This window comes from Peromyscus eremicus, chromosome 23 (assembly GCF_949786415.1).
Source record: "Peromyscus eremicus chromosome 23, PerEre_H2_v1, whole genome shotgun sequence".
In the NCBI taxonomy this organism is placed as follows: domain Eukaryota; kingdom Metazoa; phylum Chordata; class Mammalia; order Rodentia; family Cricetidae; genus Peromyscus; species Peromyscus eremicus.
Window position 1 is genome coordinate 30,446,798 of NC_081438.1, and position 18,882 is coordinate 30,465,679.

The following is an 18,882-nucleotide window of genomic DNA, read 5'->3' on the forward strand; positions in this document are numbered from 1 at the left end:
TCTCTGTGGTGACATTTCAGCGAGATTAGGCTGTGAAATAGAAGGCAGTGTTCTGCTATGCCTGTCTATATAATCCCAGCACTCTAGAGGCCAAGGTAGGAGGAGTGCAAGTTTGAGGCCAGCATGGGCTAGAGAGAAAGATGTTGTCGAGGAGCAAAGCCACATCCCAGTAGTGGAAAAGGGTAGTGTCCATTAGAATACAACTTAGACACCTAAGAAATGGATTAGAGGGGAACTTGTTTTATGTGTTTAGAAAGCTAAATGACGGGCTGGAGGGATGGCTCAGCTACTCTTCCAGAAGACCCAGGTTCAATTCCTAGTACTCACCTGAGAGCTCATAATCAGCTGTAACTTCAGTCCCAGGGGAATCCAACACCTGCTTCTGGCCTCTGGGCACCAGGCATGCCTGTGGTGCACGGACATACACACCGGCAAAACACCCATACATACAAAATAAAAATAAAATAAAGGGAATTTTTTTTAAAGGAAAGGGAAAGTAAATGAAAACGATTTGCATGTGGCAGCTCCTACGTTCTGCACCTCGAGTTCTGTCCTTTTGTTTTAACAGTCTGGTTTATTGATGCCATCCCTTCTCTTGTGCTCTGGTGAGAAAGTCCAAAACCACTGACAAATCCTCCATGATGACTTAACCTTTAAGAACACAAGGCCCAGGCCCCTCTGCATGTTCTCCTGATCTTCACCTTTAATTGGATGTTTGAGTCAGAAGAGGGGTGTTGAGCTCACAGAGCACCCATTATTCTCTGCCCACTCAGTCATTTGGCAGATCCTGTACTGAGTTTTTTGCCGTCAGCCTGGCAAAAACAGTAGTTCCCCCTCCTGCCCTTAAGCTTGAACACAAATGGCTATAGATGTCAAAGGCTGAGGTTTGAAAGAGTCACTCGGTTCCTGGGACCCAAATGCTTTCATTTAAGGAAAGGTCTTCATTTTCTTCATAACACAGTAGAGTATTGCTTTCCAGTGCACCTACCCCAGCACGCACCCAGCCTGCACGGGCATTTGACATAAGTAATGCTTCTTAAGTCTCCAAGGACTTCACCCACTAAGAGGAGAGGGCTGAAGCCAGTCTGGCTGTAATCAGTCTCTGCAGGACCCACTGGCACATGTTGGCAGGGAGGGGAGAGGCCCCAAGGCTGCCCTGTAAACCACCAGGGTTTGCTTAGAATCAAAGAAAACCCAAGCACACTCAAGTGGAGTCCAGCACGTGGATCAGACCATGGCCTTGATCAGGCCAGCTGACAGGCACTGAATCCCTAAGCTGTGGCACAGCGACATGGCAAACCCTGCCGCCCTGATGCCAAAAGGGCATGGTGAAGTCAAAGCTGAATCCCATTGTAGTCAGTTGTGAAAAGTGTTTTGGGACGGTATGGAAGAGTCACACTCGTCAGCCAATACCTCCACACAGCATCTCAGCTATCAAGGGGATTAGGACAGTCCCAGGAACCTAAGCTCTTCTGGAAGATGCCAGTGCTGCAGCCTCGAGGAGCCTTCTAGAAAGTGCAGGCTAGCCTCCCTGGAGGAAAGGTGGTACTCATGCTCCAGGCATCTTCATGGGAGAGCTGGATCTGTGACCAGCAGTCAAGTGATGTTCTGTCCAATAGTCCCTGGGGCAGCACTTCAGGACAGTGTGTGTGCCTCTCCACAGAACATGCTAGCAGCCTTGCTTAGGAGCCCTCCTGGCCAGGGGAGGGAGCCCTGGGTTCCTGGAGCAGTCAGAGATGGTGGCAGGAGGTTGGGTAGGAAAGCCACTCTACAGGGACATTCCCTGCATGTTCCAGGCTTTCTCCTTCTCTGGTTTGGGAGCTTAGAAGGCATTCAGTTAACTCCTGTTTGGAAGCACTGTCCAGTGTTTCTTGGTTGTTTTTATGCTGATGTTCATGAAGGCACAATGTCTCCATTGTCATTTCTTGGGTTTTGGCTTTTTGTTTTGAGGTAATTTCAGGCCTAGAGAAAGGCTACAAGAGTTGTTCTGAGAGCTTCCATCTGCTGCTGTTTGGGCCCACTCTCCTCCTTTCTCCCTCCCCCCCTTCCTCTTCTCCCCTCTCTTGCCTTCTTTCCCTTGTCATATTTTCTCAGTGATGTTTTCTAACCCTTGCAGCCTCCTACCACAGAGCTGTAAGGAATGGATTATCTTGATAAACTTCCAACAAGCAACAGGTTTTAATAATTCTACCATGATTCTCCTTTCTTATGAGACACATTCTAAATGTGGCTTTTTTTCTCTCCCTCCCTCCTACCCCTTTATTTCTCCTCTGAGCTTGTCTCACTCTGAAGCCCAGGCTGGCCTTGAACCCCTGGTTGTCCTTTTGCCTGGCCAGGATTGCAGGCTGAGCCACCACACCTGGCTCTCTGTCTTCATTTAGGGAGTCTTAATCTTACATGAAGAAGGATTCCATGGAGTTGGAAAGTTGGCTCAGTGGTTTAGAGCACTTGCTGCTCTTGTAGGACCCTGGTTCTCTATGGGACAGGCCTCATTTCCTCGCTGCCTCCAGGAAATGGATTCCACTTCAGGAATCCCCCACTCCAGCAGCCCCGGCTGCAGCTCTCCCCCATCTTCCTTCCCAGAGGCCAGCCACTCTGCTCTGGGGACCTTTGAAGGGAACTTGCCGGAGCTTGTAGTTCCATTTAGAGCTCTTACCCAGTTTCCTTTTAATTGACATGCGGGGTCTGTTTAACTTCCTGCTGCTATTTTGTCAAATAGCTGTGGTTTAATAAAGATGCACACAGCCTGTAACAGACTGTGTAATTGGAGCGTTCTGCCCTGCGAGCTGAGGCTCTGAAATAGATCTTAGCCCTGAACCCGCTCTGAGCTACTCAGGATTATTAAACGGAGATGATTAATCCTCCTTGCAAGCAAGGCAAGAGCTGGCTTAAGTAAATAAGCTGGCTTTGTGGAAACTTGGTTCTTTTTATGCAGTTTTTTTTTTTAAGTGTATAATTCAAGGACTTTCAGTAAATTTCCCCCAAGTTGTGCAAACATCACCCTAAACCCATTTTTAAAACATTTCCATCACACCAGTGAGATCCATCACGCCCATCCACACTGGCCCCAGCTCCCAACCTAGACAGTTCCTTGGCCATTCCTGCCTGCAGACTTCCTGGGTATTTCCTGTAAATGCAGTCATACAATAGCTGGCTTCTTTTTGTTGTTTTATTGTGCTGTCATGGGGCAAGGGGAGGGAGGGAGAAGGAGACGCACAGTGCATGTACATGTAGAGGCCAGAGGTCACTGTCAGGTCTCCATCTTGGTACAGGGCCTTGGTACAGGGCCTCATGTACTGTGGTTGATCTGGAGCTCACTAAGTAGATGAGGCTGGCCTTGAACTCACAGAAATCCACCTGCCTCCACCCTAAGTGCTGAAATTAAACAAATGTGCCACTGCACATTTTCTCCATCTTATTTTTTTAAAGCATTTTTTATTTTATTTATTTTTGTGTATGAGTATTTTGCTTTCATTCATGTTCGTGCACTGTGTGTCTGCTTGGTACCCGAGGATCTAGAAGAGTTCATTGGATCCCCAGGATCTGAGGACACTGACCTGCTAAGCCATCAGCCACAGCTGACTGCTTTGACTTAGCATCCACATTTCAGGTTCCCTCAAATTATACATACATCCTATATATCAGGATGCCATGCATTTTTTTGTTGCTGTGTTTCATCGTGTGGATGAACAGTGTTTTATCCACTAAGGACAGTGCTGCTATAAACAGCTTTATCCCACTTTTTTTCAAACTGGCACTTGGACCTGGGTCTTCATGCATGCTGGGCAGTGCTCTACCCACCAAGCTACATCCTCGACCCTTTTCTCACTTTGTATTTTTAGACAGTCTCATTAAGATGCCCAGGCTGGCAGTGAACTTGAAATCTTCCTGCTTCAGCCTCTCTAATGGCTAGGATTGCAGACCTCAACCACCAGACGATGTTGTTAGGAAGCTTTTAAAGGAAGGGTAAATGTGAACAGTGCTCACTAAGGGCCGAGGCCTTATTCATTTAGGCTGTTTGTCTTTCCAGATAAACATTTGGAAGGCTGTGAATAGTGAACAGCAAGTCTGCTATGATGTCTCCCCTTTCCATTCTTGCTATTACAGACACTGAACCCAGAAACCACTTTTTTCAAACATTTCTTTATAATCTTTGCGTGTGTGTGTGTGTGTGTGTGTGTGTGTGTGCGCGTGTGTGTGTGTGTGTGCGCACGCGCACTAGTATATACATGTGCATCTGGATGTCCTCAGAGACCAGAAGAGGATGTTGGCTTCCCCGGAGCTGGAGTTACGGGCAGTTGAATCACCTGACGTGGGTGCTGAGGAACTCTGGTCCTCTGCAAGAGCAGCCAGTGCTCTTAGTTGCTGAACTGTCGCTCTCGCCCTGCCTCCCCTTGACATCTCAATGAATGTTCTCTTCTAAAAAGGAACTCACTGATTTTAGGGTAAGATGTGATAAAATATTGTATCTTCCCCAGCCAGCTTGAAGGAGCCAAACTCTGTGGTGTATTTCTATTTACCAAGCTTGGAAATTTTTCAAAAATACCAAGTTAATTCTCCCAAAAAAGTAAAAAACATGTTGCTTTGAGAGACAGTCATTGACACCTTTCAAATGTCCACTTTGTCTGGAAAGTTCCTACTGCTCAGGCTATGGGAGGATGACACTTCACTTGGCACTCTTCCTGCATAAATGCCTAATGTTTCTCCAAGGAGGTGTCCCCGAGGCAGCCTGGCTTCGGCTCTGAGCATTCAAGACTGTTCTCTGAAGAAGGCCCTCCTAGGTGGCACTGCCATCACAGAAGCCCCAGGTCTTCATTCTTAAATGGCTGGCACATTTGTTTGTTTTGAGACAGGCTGTCCCTATGTTGCTCATGCCAGCCTCCAACTCAGGATCTCCCTGCCTGCACCCCCCAAGTGCTGGGATTACACATGTGTACCACCACTCCCGGCTGACTCTAGTTCTAAATGACAGGCTGTTTGCTTCACATCCACAAAGGGGAAAGGCAGGAATGATCAAGAAACTTAAATGTTAGCTGTGGTTTGCTCTCCAGTCAGTTGGCAAGTTGGTTTTATTCTCAGCCTTGAGTCCTGCCTGGGACTGTGCACTGCCTCCACAGGAGTCTGTGTGGAAGCTGTCTGCTGGTGACAATCGAGGACCTGGATAAAGATCATTTTCCTCCATCTGACTTGTGAATTTTATGGTAATTTTTATTTTTGGTAAGGTCAAGTTAACTAAAGTAACTCATTTTTTCTAGGTTAATTAAGAGTAATTAGAGAGAAGCCAGGTATGGTAACATAAACCTTTAATCCAGGTACTCAGGTAGCTGAAGCAGAAAGAAACAAACCTGGAGTACATCACACATGCGGGTACATGCGTGTGTTTGTGCGCGCGCACACACACACACACACACACACACACACACACACACACACACACACATCAACCAGATTTTGAATATGATGAAGTAATCCAATAACAAAACATAAGCAGAATACACAGTTAAGCAAAGATACCTAACCAAATTTTTTCTTTTTATGCTGGTCACTAAGAAATGCAAATGTCACAATTTCACCTGTACCTAGATGCTTGTACCTTGAATTGTTTCTTTTGTGGGGATCAAACTCAGACCCCATAGATGCTAGACAAGTACTCCACCACTGAGCTCTGTCCTAGCCCTCGATTTGCTTTGTATTTTGAGACAGGGCCTTGCTGTGTAGCCCAGGCTTCAAGCTTAGGATCTTTTTGTCTCAGCTTCCTGGGGAGCTGAGATACCAGTGTGGCCAGCCTTAGACCCTGAGGCCTTTGGTGTCAACACTCCTGTTGCACATGGGTCTGTGCTTTGAGTGGCAGGTGTGTCACAGTGTTAGCCTCCAACAGCAGCAGGAGTGGGTGAAGGGCGTTTCCTCTGTCAGACAAGGCCTTGACTCACAGTGAGCCAGACAAGGGAAGCATCCCTCAGAGGGCCGTTTGTGCTGTGGCTGAGCCATCTGCCATGTGAAGCTGTCACACTGGCAAGTTGGCAAGTGTACACTACCATTCATGGTCACATGAGGTCATTCTGTGTCTACCTCTCCTGAGGAACATGGGGACAGCAACCTTCATACTTACACCACTCTGAACAACCCCCTGTGTGCGTGCGTGTGTGTTAGGGCAGAGTCTCATAAAATCCTGCTAACCTCTCATCAGCAGAACATTCAAGAAGTGGGACACTCTAAGAAGAGAGGAGAAGGTGACTTCTGTTTGTTACTTCTGGTCAGAAGCCAGGAAGGAGCTCTAAGCCCCTTGTCCTCCCAGAGTCCAAGTTGAGAGTGTTAGTTGAAGGGGTGGCTTGCTGAGTCAGTGGTCCTGGGGCCACAGGCCCAGGAGTCAGGACGGCACCAGGGCTCTTTATGAGGACAGGCCCCACAGGGGAGCCTGGGTCTCCCAGCTGGCCGCAGCGCCTGGGCTGCACGGCAGAGCCTGTCTCTTCTTGCTTCAGAGAGCCCGCTGCCCCACATCAGGGGTGACTCAGGGTCTGGCAAGCAGAAGCTGCTTTGAGCCTTTTTCTTTTCGTTCAGCCTGTGGTGGGGGAGCTCAGGCCTTGTCATATCCAGCAGGAAGACTCTGTGACCCCTTCCCTTTGGCAAGCCTCCACCACCAAATGGGAGGGACTTCCATATGTCTGGCCCCTCATTGTCTTGCTGCTCTGTGCCCCTGGTCTTCTCAGAGGGGAGCTGCCGCCCTTATTCAGGTGGCCTAGTGTAGTCTATAGGAGACACAGTTGCACTTCACTGTAGCTTTTTGTCATCCACAGTTCTGTTCTCAGGCTGTGTGTGTGTGTGTGTGTGTGTGTGTGTGTGTGTGTGTGTGTGTTACACGTTATGCATGTGTGGACTTGTAGAAGCCAAAAGGTTGACGTTAGATATTTTGTTCTGTCCCTGTCCACCTTAGTTTCTCTCTCTCTCTCTCTCTCTCTCTCTCTCTCTCTCTCTCTCTCTCTCTCTCTCTCTCACACACACACACACACACACACACACACACACACACACAGTGACAGTGTGTCTGCACCCAGCTTTTACATGGTGATCCAAACCCAGCAAACACTTTACCAACTAAGCCATCTTCCCACCCTTTACTAGCTTTTTGACCATGACCAAGTTAACTTCTAAATTTTGGCTTCTTCAACTGAGGGGGGAAATGAGATTTTCTGTACCTTCTTTGAATTAAGCAAGATAAAATGTGTCAGGCACACAATCTCCCCAGTGCCTGGCACCTAGGAGGGGGTGGGAAAGAGAGAGTGTGAGTGTGTGTGTGTGTGTGTATGTGTGTGTGTGTGCGCGCTACTAGGGGACAGAACCCAGGGCTTGGCATGCTAGACAAGCATTCTACCACTGACATGTACTTTCAGCCCATGGCTTTTGTGACAGTCTCACTGTGTAGCTCAGGGTAGTCTTGCACTATTGATCCTCCTGCCTCAGTCTCCCTGTTTCCACCACTTTCATTAGCAGCCCCAGCTTTTCATTTGTTTGTTTGGGTTGTTGCTGGTTGTGTTGAGTCAGGACCTCGCTATATTGCCCAGGTTAGTTCCTGTGTTCTTCTACCTCAGCGTCCTGAGTAGCCATGGCTTTTAATTTTATCAGTGTTGATAGTTTTTCTTTTCCAGCAGCCCATTTGGGCAACTGCTTGTTGTCAGACTTATAAAAACAAACAAACAAACAAACCACCTGAAGCTGCTAAAAAGCACTTGCTGTACAAGCATGAGGAGCTGGGTTCAGCTCTCCGGCACTCACGGAAAAGCCACGTGTGGCTGTGCACCTGTAACCCCAGCGCTGTGGAGGGACAAGCGGGCAGATCGCTGGGCCTTGTCAGCTGCCAGCGTAGCTTCCAGTGGAGTAAGAGATCCTGTCTCAGAAGAACAGGGCGGAGAGTAACAGAGCAGGACCCTTGATGGGCCTCCTCATGCACGAATCATCAGAAGTTCAAGGTCAGCTTAGGCCTCAGAGCAAGTTTGAGGCCAGCTGGGGCTACATGTGACCCTATTTGTAAATTTAAAAAAAAAAAAAAAAAAAAAACAGTCAGTAGTTGTAAATCAAGTAAAACTTAGTTCAAACTTTCAACTTGGAGACTGGTTTAAAGGTGTGCCTGAGCTAGAAGGTGGTGGTGCATGCCTTTCATCTCAGTACTTGGGAGGCAGAGGCAGTCGGATCTCTGAATTCAAGGCCAGCCTGGTGTACAGAGTGGGTTCCAGGACAGCCAGGGCTACACAGAGAAACTGTCTCAAAAAACCTAAATAAATAAAAGTATGCCTGAACGTAAGCTACTCTTGCAGAGGACTCAGGTTTGATTCCCAGCACCTACATGCTGACTTACCACCATCCTTAAGTCCAATGCCAAGGGATCTGGCACCTCTTCTGGCCTCCCCAGGCACCAGGCACATACATGTAGACGAAATACTCATACACATAATAAAGGTATGCCTTTGTGAAATGGGCTTGTGTCTACCTAGTAAACTAAACTAAAGGACAGTGGTCCTGATGGGCCTGTAGGAGGTGTGCAGCTTTCTCTTTTCTTTCCCTAGACCTCAGTAGCATCAGGTGGCCTTCCTGCTTCCCTTCTGCAGTGTCACAAGTCCCATCCTCACAGCAGCCACCCCAAAATGAGGGCCCACCCCTGTCAGCCTAGCCTCAGCACTGGGGTCGGGAGAAACTGAGGCCTGGAGAGGTAGCAGAGCCAGGCTGCCATGGAGCCTGCAGCAAGAAGGACTGGGAACCCATAAAGGCCAGGCCAGTATGCACTGGAATGGGAAGTCCCCACAGGACAGCACTCTGTTCTGAGGGAGTTCAGGCTGCCTGTCTGTGACAAGCAGAGCTGGGCCAGCTGCTGCATCCCTGAGGGAGAAACTAAACTTGCCTGGGGGAGGAAGTGAGGGTGACCTTAGGGGAGGGGCATGGGGAGACTCACAAGGATGGAAGGCTGCAGACTTTCCTGGATGAGGGTGTGTTTGTGAATGCACCTTCACACGCACCTCCATGGGATTCATCAGAGATAACCTTACATCAAGCTCTAATTCCCTTTGTCTTTGGAATAACAAATTTGCCATAACAAGAGGGAAGGCAGTACCAGTGCCTGCTGGAAGGGCATTTGGAGCTCTCCACTGCTGCCTAGATTGGGATTGGTCACTCTGATTTACTCTGGAATTTAGTCCTGAGCTAGCCCCGGTCCTGCATGTTACATGTCTGCTCGTAGAGTATTTGGACTCACTTGGACTCAGGAGGAAACAAATGGCGTGGAGATGCCAAAAAGCCATCTTAGAGTAGACCTGAGGAGTTTTGTTTCGATTAAAAAACTGCCTCTTGACTAAGCATGGTGGTACATGCAGTCAGAAAGTTGAGGCAGGAGGATCACAAGATCCAGGCCAGCCTGGGCTGTATAGTAAAACCCTGTCTCCCTAACCACCACCCCACACACACCAAAGGAAAAAAAAAAAAAAAGCCTAATAAGAACTAGAGACTGGGGAGATTCTCAGTGGATAATGTGCTTGCTGCACAGGCATGGGGACCTGAGTTCGAATTAAGGATTGCAAGGATTGGACTGCCAGATCCTGGGAGCTTGCTGACCAGCCTGCCTAGCCGAAGTGGTGAGCTCTAGGGTCAATGAGAGACTATGTCTCAAATAATAAGGTGGAACAAAAAAGAAGAAAGAAAAGAAAAAAGGAAGGAAGATGGAAAACAGTAGAATAGTTTCGACATCCAAAGTTGACCTCTGGCCTCTACACATATGTATACACGTATACACGTACGTACATACATACATACATACATACATACATACATACATACATACATACATACATACTGTGAGTCATGGTCCAATTGAGTTTGTTCCAGGAAGGCAAGCTGACCCAACATTAGAAAGTGAACATAGGGGCTGGAGAGCTGGCTGAGTGGGTGGAAAGTGCTTGCCATGCGAGCTACGTGATCTGAATGTGATCCCTGAATCACAGTAGAGACAACCAGCTCTTCTAACCTCATGCACCTGCGTGTGTGCAAACAACAATAACAACAGTAAGTGAGCTAAAAACTTATAAATACTGGTCACATCCTGGACAGCTACAAAATTTAGTCTGAAAGCATGTACACATTTTAAAAGTAGCCAAATAGTTCCGGACCCATAACTGAGTGGAAACTTAGAATAAACTCCACAAATACCACCACCCGCAGCCAGCAGAGTCCTTGTCCTGAGTTTGAGGCACTTCTTATTTTTTCTTGTGTTTTGTCACCTAAATATCACTAACTGGTAAAGTATGGGAACATACAGCTTGCACCTGGGCTCGCTCCCTGACCTCCTCCTTACTTTGGTGTCTGAAGTTTGAGGACAGTAACATCTGCCTCTCAAGTTGCAGAAAGCTAGTAACAGCAGAGGTCCTCAACTGATGTCTGGCTCCTAGGAAGCAAGGTCTATGCATTAGGGAAGTTTGGTTTGGCTTGTTGTTAGTATCTGCAGCTGGGCCTCTCTTGTGTATTCCAGGCTGGGTTGGGATGCCCCTGGCTCAGTCTTCCCATGTCTGGCTTGTCTATTAATTTTTATAACTAGTGTTGTATTTAGTTTTGCCTGTGTTTTAACTTTATGTGTATAAATACTTGTAAGGTTGGGCATGGTGGCACATGCCTGTAATCCTAGCACTCTGAGAGTTGGAAGCTACCCTGGGCTACGTGAGACCCTGACTCAAAAAAAAAAAAAAAAAAGGAACATAAATGTTACTAGACAAGCTGGCTGTGGCAGGGTTGTTTCTGAGTTTGAGGCCAACCTAGGCTACAATAGAGTGAGGCTCTGCCACACTCCCCTAAAAAGAAAAACTCTACCCTGACTTGTTAGACAAACATTGTGTTTTTGAGATGCATTATATACATGTAGTGATCATAACCTTCATGTTTGCAGTGTTAATTAATGGCAGGGCTGAGCTGGGTGTCGGCTGAACTTAGAGGTAGATGGTGGTCACTTCACACTGGGCTGTTTGAACCATCCTCTGTAGAGCAGTGGCTCTCTTAACAGGTGCCTTGCCCCTGAGACTTCTTCAGGCTCAAATTATGTTCCCAACACTAACAAGCTTGCTCATCCCCTCTTTTGTGAAGAGTGTCGGGGTGCTGCTGCTCACATACCACACTAGATATGTATTTGTATATTCTTGGCTTTGAAAATGTTCTCAGAGCTAAACCTGACAGCACAGGCCTGTCATCCCAGCTGCTCTGGAAGCTGAGACAGGAGGATTGCAAGATCAAGATTAGCCTAGACAATTTAGTCAGAGCCTGTCTCAAAATGAAAACTCTAAAGAGGGCTCTGGTCTAGTGGTAGATGCTTACCTAGCAGGTGAGGCTCTAGTTCAGTCTCCAGCAGTGGGGGTGGGGCTGGACTTCTTCAATTTTCATTTCTGATGCAAGGATTATTGGAAGCTTGAGCTACCACCGAGTGCTTTGGGTTCCAAGTCTTTGCTCTATTTGGGAATGGAGTAAAAATCCAGGGGCTTTCCAGAAGGAGCTGAAGAAACAGGTGCTGACTCACCCATGTTCAGGCTACAACTTCCCAGCAGGCTGTGGGGTTTACTGATTGTTTATTAGCAGCTCTGCCAGTGGGTGGGTGGGTGGGTCTTTCTCACTGCTAGGGGCCAGGTCTAGACAGGTGCTATACAGTGGGCAGTTGGGGTCACGAAGCTAGGAAAAAGGAAATACTTCACAAAGTCAGCCTTGAAAAACACACATTGGATGAGGCAGTGGTGGCACATGCCTTTAGCCCCAACACCAGGGAGGCAGAGGCAGGTGGATCTCTGTGAGTTCGAGGCCAGCCTGGTCTATAGAGTGAGTTCCAGGAAAACCAGGGCTACAGAGAGAAACCCTGTCTTGAACCACCTCCCCCCTCCCCCAAAGAAAGAAAGGCACACATTGGGCTGCGACTCCTGCAAGTTGCCCTCTGACACATGTGCACACACACAGTGGTGTGCATGTGCGCACACCCACAAATAAATAAACTTTTGAAAAAAACTGAGAAGAGAGCTGGGTGTTGTGGCACACACCTTTTTGTTGTTGTTGTTGGTTTGGTTTGGTTTTTCGAGACAGGGTTTCTCTGTGTAGCTTTGGAGCCTGTCCTGGATCTCGCTCTGGAGACCAGGCTGGCCTCGAACTCACAGAGATCCACCTGGCTCTGCCTCCCAAGTGCTGGGATTAAAGGCATGCACCACCACCGCCCAGCATGACACACACCCTTAATCCTAGCCTTCAGGAGGCAGAAGCAAATAGATCTCTCAGAGTTCAAGGTCAGCCTGGTCTACATAGAAAATTCCAGAACAGCCAAAGCTATATGGTGAGACCCTGTCTCAAAAAACATCTACCAAAAAGAATCTCTAAAGGGTTTTGAAGGGGCAAAGACGTGTATCTTTCTACAGAAAACAGGACCTCCGAGGCTCAAGGGAATGCTGGGGCTGAGGGCACACTAGGGAGCGTGACATTTTCTTTTATGGCTCATAGTTTCCTATCCCTAAAATACTGCTTTCTATAGCTGGATGATAAGCAGCCACTATATGGCAACTTAAAGCCACAGACGTCTGGTACACAAGTGGTATAGTGTGTGTGCCCAGAGGGTAGGGGACAGGACTGGGCTCTCAGGTCCTCAAGCAGTCCAGGTGTGATCTGTGCCTTCATCTAAGTTATGTGCCTGACGTCCCCATTTTCTCGGTAGCTGTCAATAAAGACTGTTCTCAGCTCTTCCTTGTTACCTATCACCCTTGACTGTGTCCTCCAAGGACCCTGTGCACGTCACATCTGTGCTGTCCCACTAATCCCCAGCCATTTAACTGCACTAAACAGGGACTCTTCCTCCTCCTTGTTGATGCCACTACCTAATCTAACAACAGGGACATATCTAACAGTAGTCAGCCTTGAAAACATACACAAAGACTGCTCCAGACCATTGAGAGACCCGGTCAGAGGAGGTGGAGAGTGACCCTCAGGATGACACCCAAGACTGTCTTCTGGCCTCCATACGTGTGTGCAAGCACACACGCACGCGTGCCCCAGATAGAGACTCCTCTTTCCTTCTGCTTATGCTACCACCTCAATAGAACGGAAGGAATGCCCCGGCTGTGAGCTGTCGGTGTCTCCCCCCCCCCCGCCCCCCCCCCCCGTCCAGCCGGCTGGGATGGAATAGCTGTGATCCAGCGGCTTCCTGTCTTTGTACTGGGGGAGGGGATGTGTGGACAGGACCAGGAGAGGGGATAGTCAGCATAGGGGCTGAGCCACTTGGTCTCCTGACAGAGCTTCCTTACATGGAGGGTGGGAACTGCTGTGGGAAGAGCCCATGGTGCCTGGAAAGGTGAGAGCTTGTTTCTGGGCCTCAGGGGCCTCTTCCTACCTCAGAGCTTGGTTGCTCGCCACCAGGGCCGTCTTTTCTGCTTATCGTGGGGGCTGGGTTGGGGGAACTTGAGTGCTGCTATCCCTGGAGTAAAATCCTCTCTTTGAGTCATTCCTGTGGCCTTCCCTCCAGAGCAGGAAGGAAGTGACTGTTCACCTCTTCCTCTGGGCCATCTGGGACAAAGGACAGAGAGACAAACAAGGGCCAGGCTTTGTGTGCACATATGTCATCTCAGCACCAAGAAGGCTGAGGCAGGAGGATCATTAGTTGAGGCCAGCCTAGGCTACATCATGAGACCCCCCCCATCTCAAAGGTTTTAAAAACAAAACAACAAAAACAACTGTCCTTTAGAGGTTGGTGAGTCCTGTTCTCAACTTTTTGTCAGAAAAATCACAAACTGTAATGGGTGCCCTGTCTTGGCCTTCCCTTGTCAAAGACCTAGAATGTGCACCTTTCTAGGATGGCGTAGTATTTGCCTTCCAGGCGTGTGGACCTGAGTTTGAGTGGTGGCACATGCTTGTAATCCTAGCATCTATAGGCAGACAGGAGGAACTCTGGAGTTCAGTGGCCAGTTTAGCCTGGTTGGTGATCTCCAGAACACTGAGGGACCCTGTTTCAGAGAGGTGGACAGTCCTCCTGAGAATGACACCCAAGATTGTCTTTTGGCCTCCACACATGTGCATGTGCATACACACACACACACACACACACACACACACACACACACACACAGGCACTCTTTCAAGCATATAAAGTAAAAGGATAATTTTTGTCTCGGTGCTGTCTTGTTGCACATGTGTGTATGGCCTTGCCTTTGTACACTCATGTGAGAACGCAGCAGGTGAACCAGGCCCACTGTCATCTTTCAGACTAAGGTTCTTAGAGAGCACGCTCTTTGGGGTTCGTGGAGGAATTGTTTTCCCATCTTCAGCTTGCTTGCTTCCTTGCTTGTTTTTTTTTGTTTTTTTTTTTAATTATTGTTGTTATTACATTTATTTTGTGTGTGTACACATACACAGGCACATGCATGCTGTGGCACACATGTAGAGGTCAGAGGAAAACTTTATGGAGTCAGTTTTTGATTTCTTCCATCATAGGTTCCAGGGATCAAACTGAGGTCATCAGCCATGGCAGCAAGTGTTCTTACCACTGAGCCATCTCACTAGCCCAGCCGTTGATTTCTAAAGGAAGCTTTGCACACTGTAACACCCCCCACACACACACACATGTACCCATGACATTCCCATTAGTCACCACATAACAGCCTCTCGGCTCCTTTAGGGCCCTGTGAGTGCCATTGCATTTAGTTAGAGGGCAGGGCCGTGCGTGATGCACACAAGGAGGGGCATCAGTTGTTCGATGGCCCAGTTTGTGTCCAGAAGAAAGACCAGTCACTAAAGATTCTCCTTGTTCTGTGTCATGAATCACAGAGTGCTTCTAGAAACTGGATTGCCGGTTCTTGTCCCCTCTCCTCAGGACTTAAGTGTTTTTACAGACAGCACCCAAAGCCCCTTTGGCCATGTGTGTCAGAGGCAAAACCACACACCAGCCAGGGTTTTACTTCTAGCCCTAGCCCTTGCTGCTGGTGTGACTTGGAGATGCCAGTATCCACCATCTATACCAGAAGGCTGCAGGGAAGCACCAAGAAGAAGAATTTGAATCTAGGGCTGGAGCTGCAGGAATAATAGATGTTTCCTTTACTTGTTTGTTTTGAGAGAGGGCCTCTCATATCAGAGGCTGGCCTCAAACTGGCTCTGTAGCTGAGGGTGGACTGGAACTCCTGATCCTCCTGCCTCCACTTCCCAAGTGCCAGGATTATAGGTGTGCCCACCACACCCAGTTTGTATGGTGTTAGTGGAACTCAGGACTCCATGCCGCATGCTAGACAATTACTCTAGCAACTGAGCCACATCTCCAGCCCCTGACGCAGCTTTTTTTTTTTTTTTTTTTTTTTTTAAAAGTTGTAGGGTTTGGGGATTATTTTTGCTTGGTTGTTGTTTTGTTTCTCTGAAATAGGGTATTGTTCTACCAGGATTGGTTGGCCCTGAACTGTGGTATCCTGTCTCAGCTTCCCAAGAGTTGGGGTCATACATGTATAGCACCACACCTGTATTATTTTTTAAACTACCTGTACTGTCCTATGTTGCTTTTTGTAGCTGTGACCCAAAGCAACCTGGGGGAGGAAAGGGTTTGTTTGGCTTACACTTCACCTCTCAGTCCATCACTGAGGGAAGTCAGGCAGGAACCTGGAGACAGGAGCTGATGCAGAGGCCAGGGAGGACCACTGCTTACTGTCCCACTTCTCCTAGTTTGCTCGCCTACTGTTTTTATACAACCCAGGAACTGCCTGCCCAGGGATAGCACCATCCACAGCGCTCCCACATCACATCAGTGTGAATCAAGAAAATGCTCCCCAGATTTACCACAGGCCAATTTGATGGAGACATTCCTCTGTCGCTGATCCCTCTTCCTAGATGACTCTAGCTTGTGTCAAGTTAACAAAAAACCAAGCAAACACAGATACTCTCTGCCTTCCTAGACTTTGCTTTCCTGTTTGCACAGCGGAACAGCCCCGCCCCCACCCCCACCCCCACTCCACCCTTTCATCTGTTACTTTGGCTTCCTCCATCAACACTGAGCTGTGACTGTTTCTCTTCATGACAGGGTGAATCAGTGAAGTACTTCCTGGATAACTTAGACCGGATTGGCCAGCTGGTGAGTAGCCCCCATCTCCTTGCCACCCCAGCCTACCATCCAGGGTTAAGAGAACCTGGTGTGGAGACCAAAGCAGACAGCAGGCTCCAGCGACACCATGGCCCAGCTCCTCACATCCGGTTCCTGTGAACTGTTCCGTCTGTTGTCCCCATTCAGCTCTACACACCTAGTCTTAGGGAAGAAATGGCCCTGTGAGCATGCCTTCACCCCACTCCCTGTGAGAAACACAGGAGCCCTGGCTAGGGCCAAAGGAGGCTTTTCTGTCACCTATTCTGGGAGAGAAGTTCTAGCATATGCCAAGGCCAGCGGTATGGTGAAGCTCCAGATAAAGTGGTGATCATTCATGGCCAGCCCTGGTGACCAGCCTGCCTGCCCGGGAGCACCTCCATTGTCACTGCCTCCGCATAGTGTCTCAGTTCTAGATGTGGTGGAATGACATCCCAGAACTCAGCAGGCCAGAGGATCAAGAGTTAGAGGCCAGCCTGGGAGACGGTCTCAGTAAAACATAGAAATAAGGTCAGTGTACATGGCTAACAAAACTAAAGAACACAGTCACACCACCATTGTGCTCCTGAAGGACCAGCAGAGGCTTCCAGTGCCCACCAGCCAGCATCCAGGCAGTTTGGAGACTTCCCTATTACCTGTGAATGTTTCTGGTGGTACTGTTACTTTTGTAACATTTTGAACTGAACTGACCTCCTAATGAGCCCCACTCATCCCACATGGCTAGTGTCACTGAAATGTCTGTTGTCTGTAGATTTTCTCCTCCCTGCTGGGCTGTTTTCCCCTTTTGATTTATAAACTGAAATAGCCATATTATTCATCCATTGAGTGTCTTAGTCTGGATCTCACTGTTCTATTCTCATAGTGTAGTGGACAGATATCTTCTGTCCTCTGTGACCTAGTAAGTTATCTCCAGCCGGTGTTGGTCATAGCCTGTTGGCTTTTTGGTGAGACTGTGACATGAGTGGACAAATGTTCTAGTCCCTGAGGCCTTCACAATGCAGAATCAAAGAGGCTTGAAAGTTGCCATAGTTAGGACCTTAGGCTGTGGCTCAGTGGCAGAGCACCTGCCTAGAATCCCCCAGTGAGGGGCTGGGGTATGACTCAGTGGTAGAGAACCTGCCTAGAATCCCCCAGTGAGGGGCTGGGGTGTGACTCAGTGGAAGAACACCTGCCTAGAATCCCCCAGTGAGGGGCTGGGGTGTGGCTCAGTGGTAGAGCACCTGCCTAGAATCCCCCAGTGAGGGCCTGGGTGGAGTGGTGGAGTGCAGAGACTCAGTGGTGGAGCATGCAGAAAGCTCTGTGTTTTATCTTCAGCACCAAATAAAAGAAAGTTTTCTAAGTTAAACATATTAAATGTCTCATAGGTTTCATTTAGATCTCATTACATAACCTAAATCAAATTAGTTGATGGGAAGATTTTAGAATGTACGTGTTCTGGAAGCTAGAAAACTCAGCAATGTCTGTGGCATAGAAACAAATGAAAAAGATGTTTAATTTCTTCTTGTGGAGAAGACAGACGAGATTTTACACATGGCTTAACTGAAGATTCTGGCCATTCAGTCTCAAGCCAGAGAGCATGTATTCACTGCTAAACGAGGTGTTTAATCCCGTTGTTTTGTTGCGAGGTGGATTTATAGTTCTGTCAGTGAGACTTGCTTTTGGCGTTTGGTTAAATGTTCTTGCAAAAGTCCCTGTATCTTTCTGCTGCAGCCTGTTTTTCTGCTAGCTTTTTTATGCTCATCCCTTCCTGTTTTTCTTCCTTCTCAAACATCTCCCTTCCTCACATTTTCCAGAACTACTTCCCCAGTAAGCAAGACATCCTGCTGGCCAGAAAGGCCACCAAGGGAATCGTGGAACATGACTTCGTTATAAAGAAAATCCCATTTAAGATGGTGGATGTGGGCGGCCAGAGGTCACAGCGCCAGAAGTGGTTCCAGTGCTTTGACGGGATCACATCAATCCTGTTCATGGTGTCCTCGAGCGAGTATGACCAGGTCCTCATGGAGGACAGGCGCACCAACCGGCTGGTGGAGTCCATGAACATCTTCGAGACCATTGTCAACAACAAGCTCTTCTTCAACGTTTCCATCATCCTCTTCCTCAACAAGATGGACCTCCTGGTGGAGAAGGTGAAGTCGGTGAGCATTAAGAAGCACTTCCCGGATTTCAAGGGGGACCCGCACCGCCTGGAGGACGTCCAGCGCTACCTGGTACAGTGCTTTGACAGGAAGCGTCGGAACCGCAGCAAGCCCCTGTTCCACCACTTCACCACCGCCATAGACACCGAGAACATCCGCTTCGTGTTTCATGCTGTGAAGGACACGATCCTGCAGGAGAACCTGAAAGATATCATGCTGCAGTGAGAGAGACAGCCCCTCTGCCGTCCTCTCGTACGGCCCATGGTCACATGTCTGGTGTGTCGTCGCCTGCATGGACCTGCAGTGGGCATCAAATCCACACCATCTAATACCTGGCTCAAGAATGCTGGACTGCCAGCCACACCAGCGGGCTCCAGGCAAGAGGACGTAGGAGTGTCAGTGATAGCTACTGAATCCGGGGACTGTGAAACTACTGAAACCACGCCATCGCTCTGGTGTTGATCTGTAAAGCCTGGTAACACAGCTTTTTCCCTCCTTACAGAAACTGTTCCTTGCTGACACAACTTACCCAAGGTTCAAGCACACATGTCCTCTCATTCATGACAGAAACACAAACCCAGCTGGCCTTGCAGCTGGCTCTTCCCTCTGACTTGCAGGTCCTCACTGAGACACACTAACTCG

At 48.4% G+C, this 18,882-nt stretch overlaps 1 protein-coding gene across 1 annotated transcript in view; it reads left to right on the forward strand.

Annotated features, from left to right (window-relative positions):
• Gna12 (G protein subunit alpha 12) overlaps window positions 1-18,482 on the forward strand; it is an 81,968-nt gene extending 63,486 nt beyond the window's left edge. Inside the window, exons 3-4 of the mRNA XM_059248933.1 lie at window positions 16,046-16,096; window positions 17,896-18,482. Of these exons, the coding sequence (XP_059104916.1) occupies window positions 16,046-16,096; window positions 17,896-18,465 (621 nt within the window). The 3' untranslated portion in view covers window positions 18,466-18,482. The remainder of the gene's footprint in view (window positions 1-16,045; window positions 16,097-17,895) is intronic.
• The last annotated feature ends 400 nt before the right edge of the window (window positions 18,483-18,882 follow it).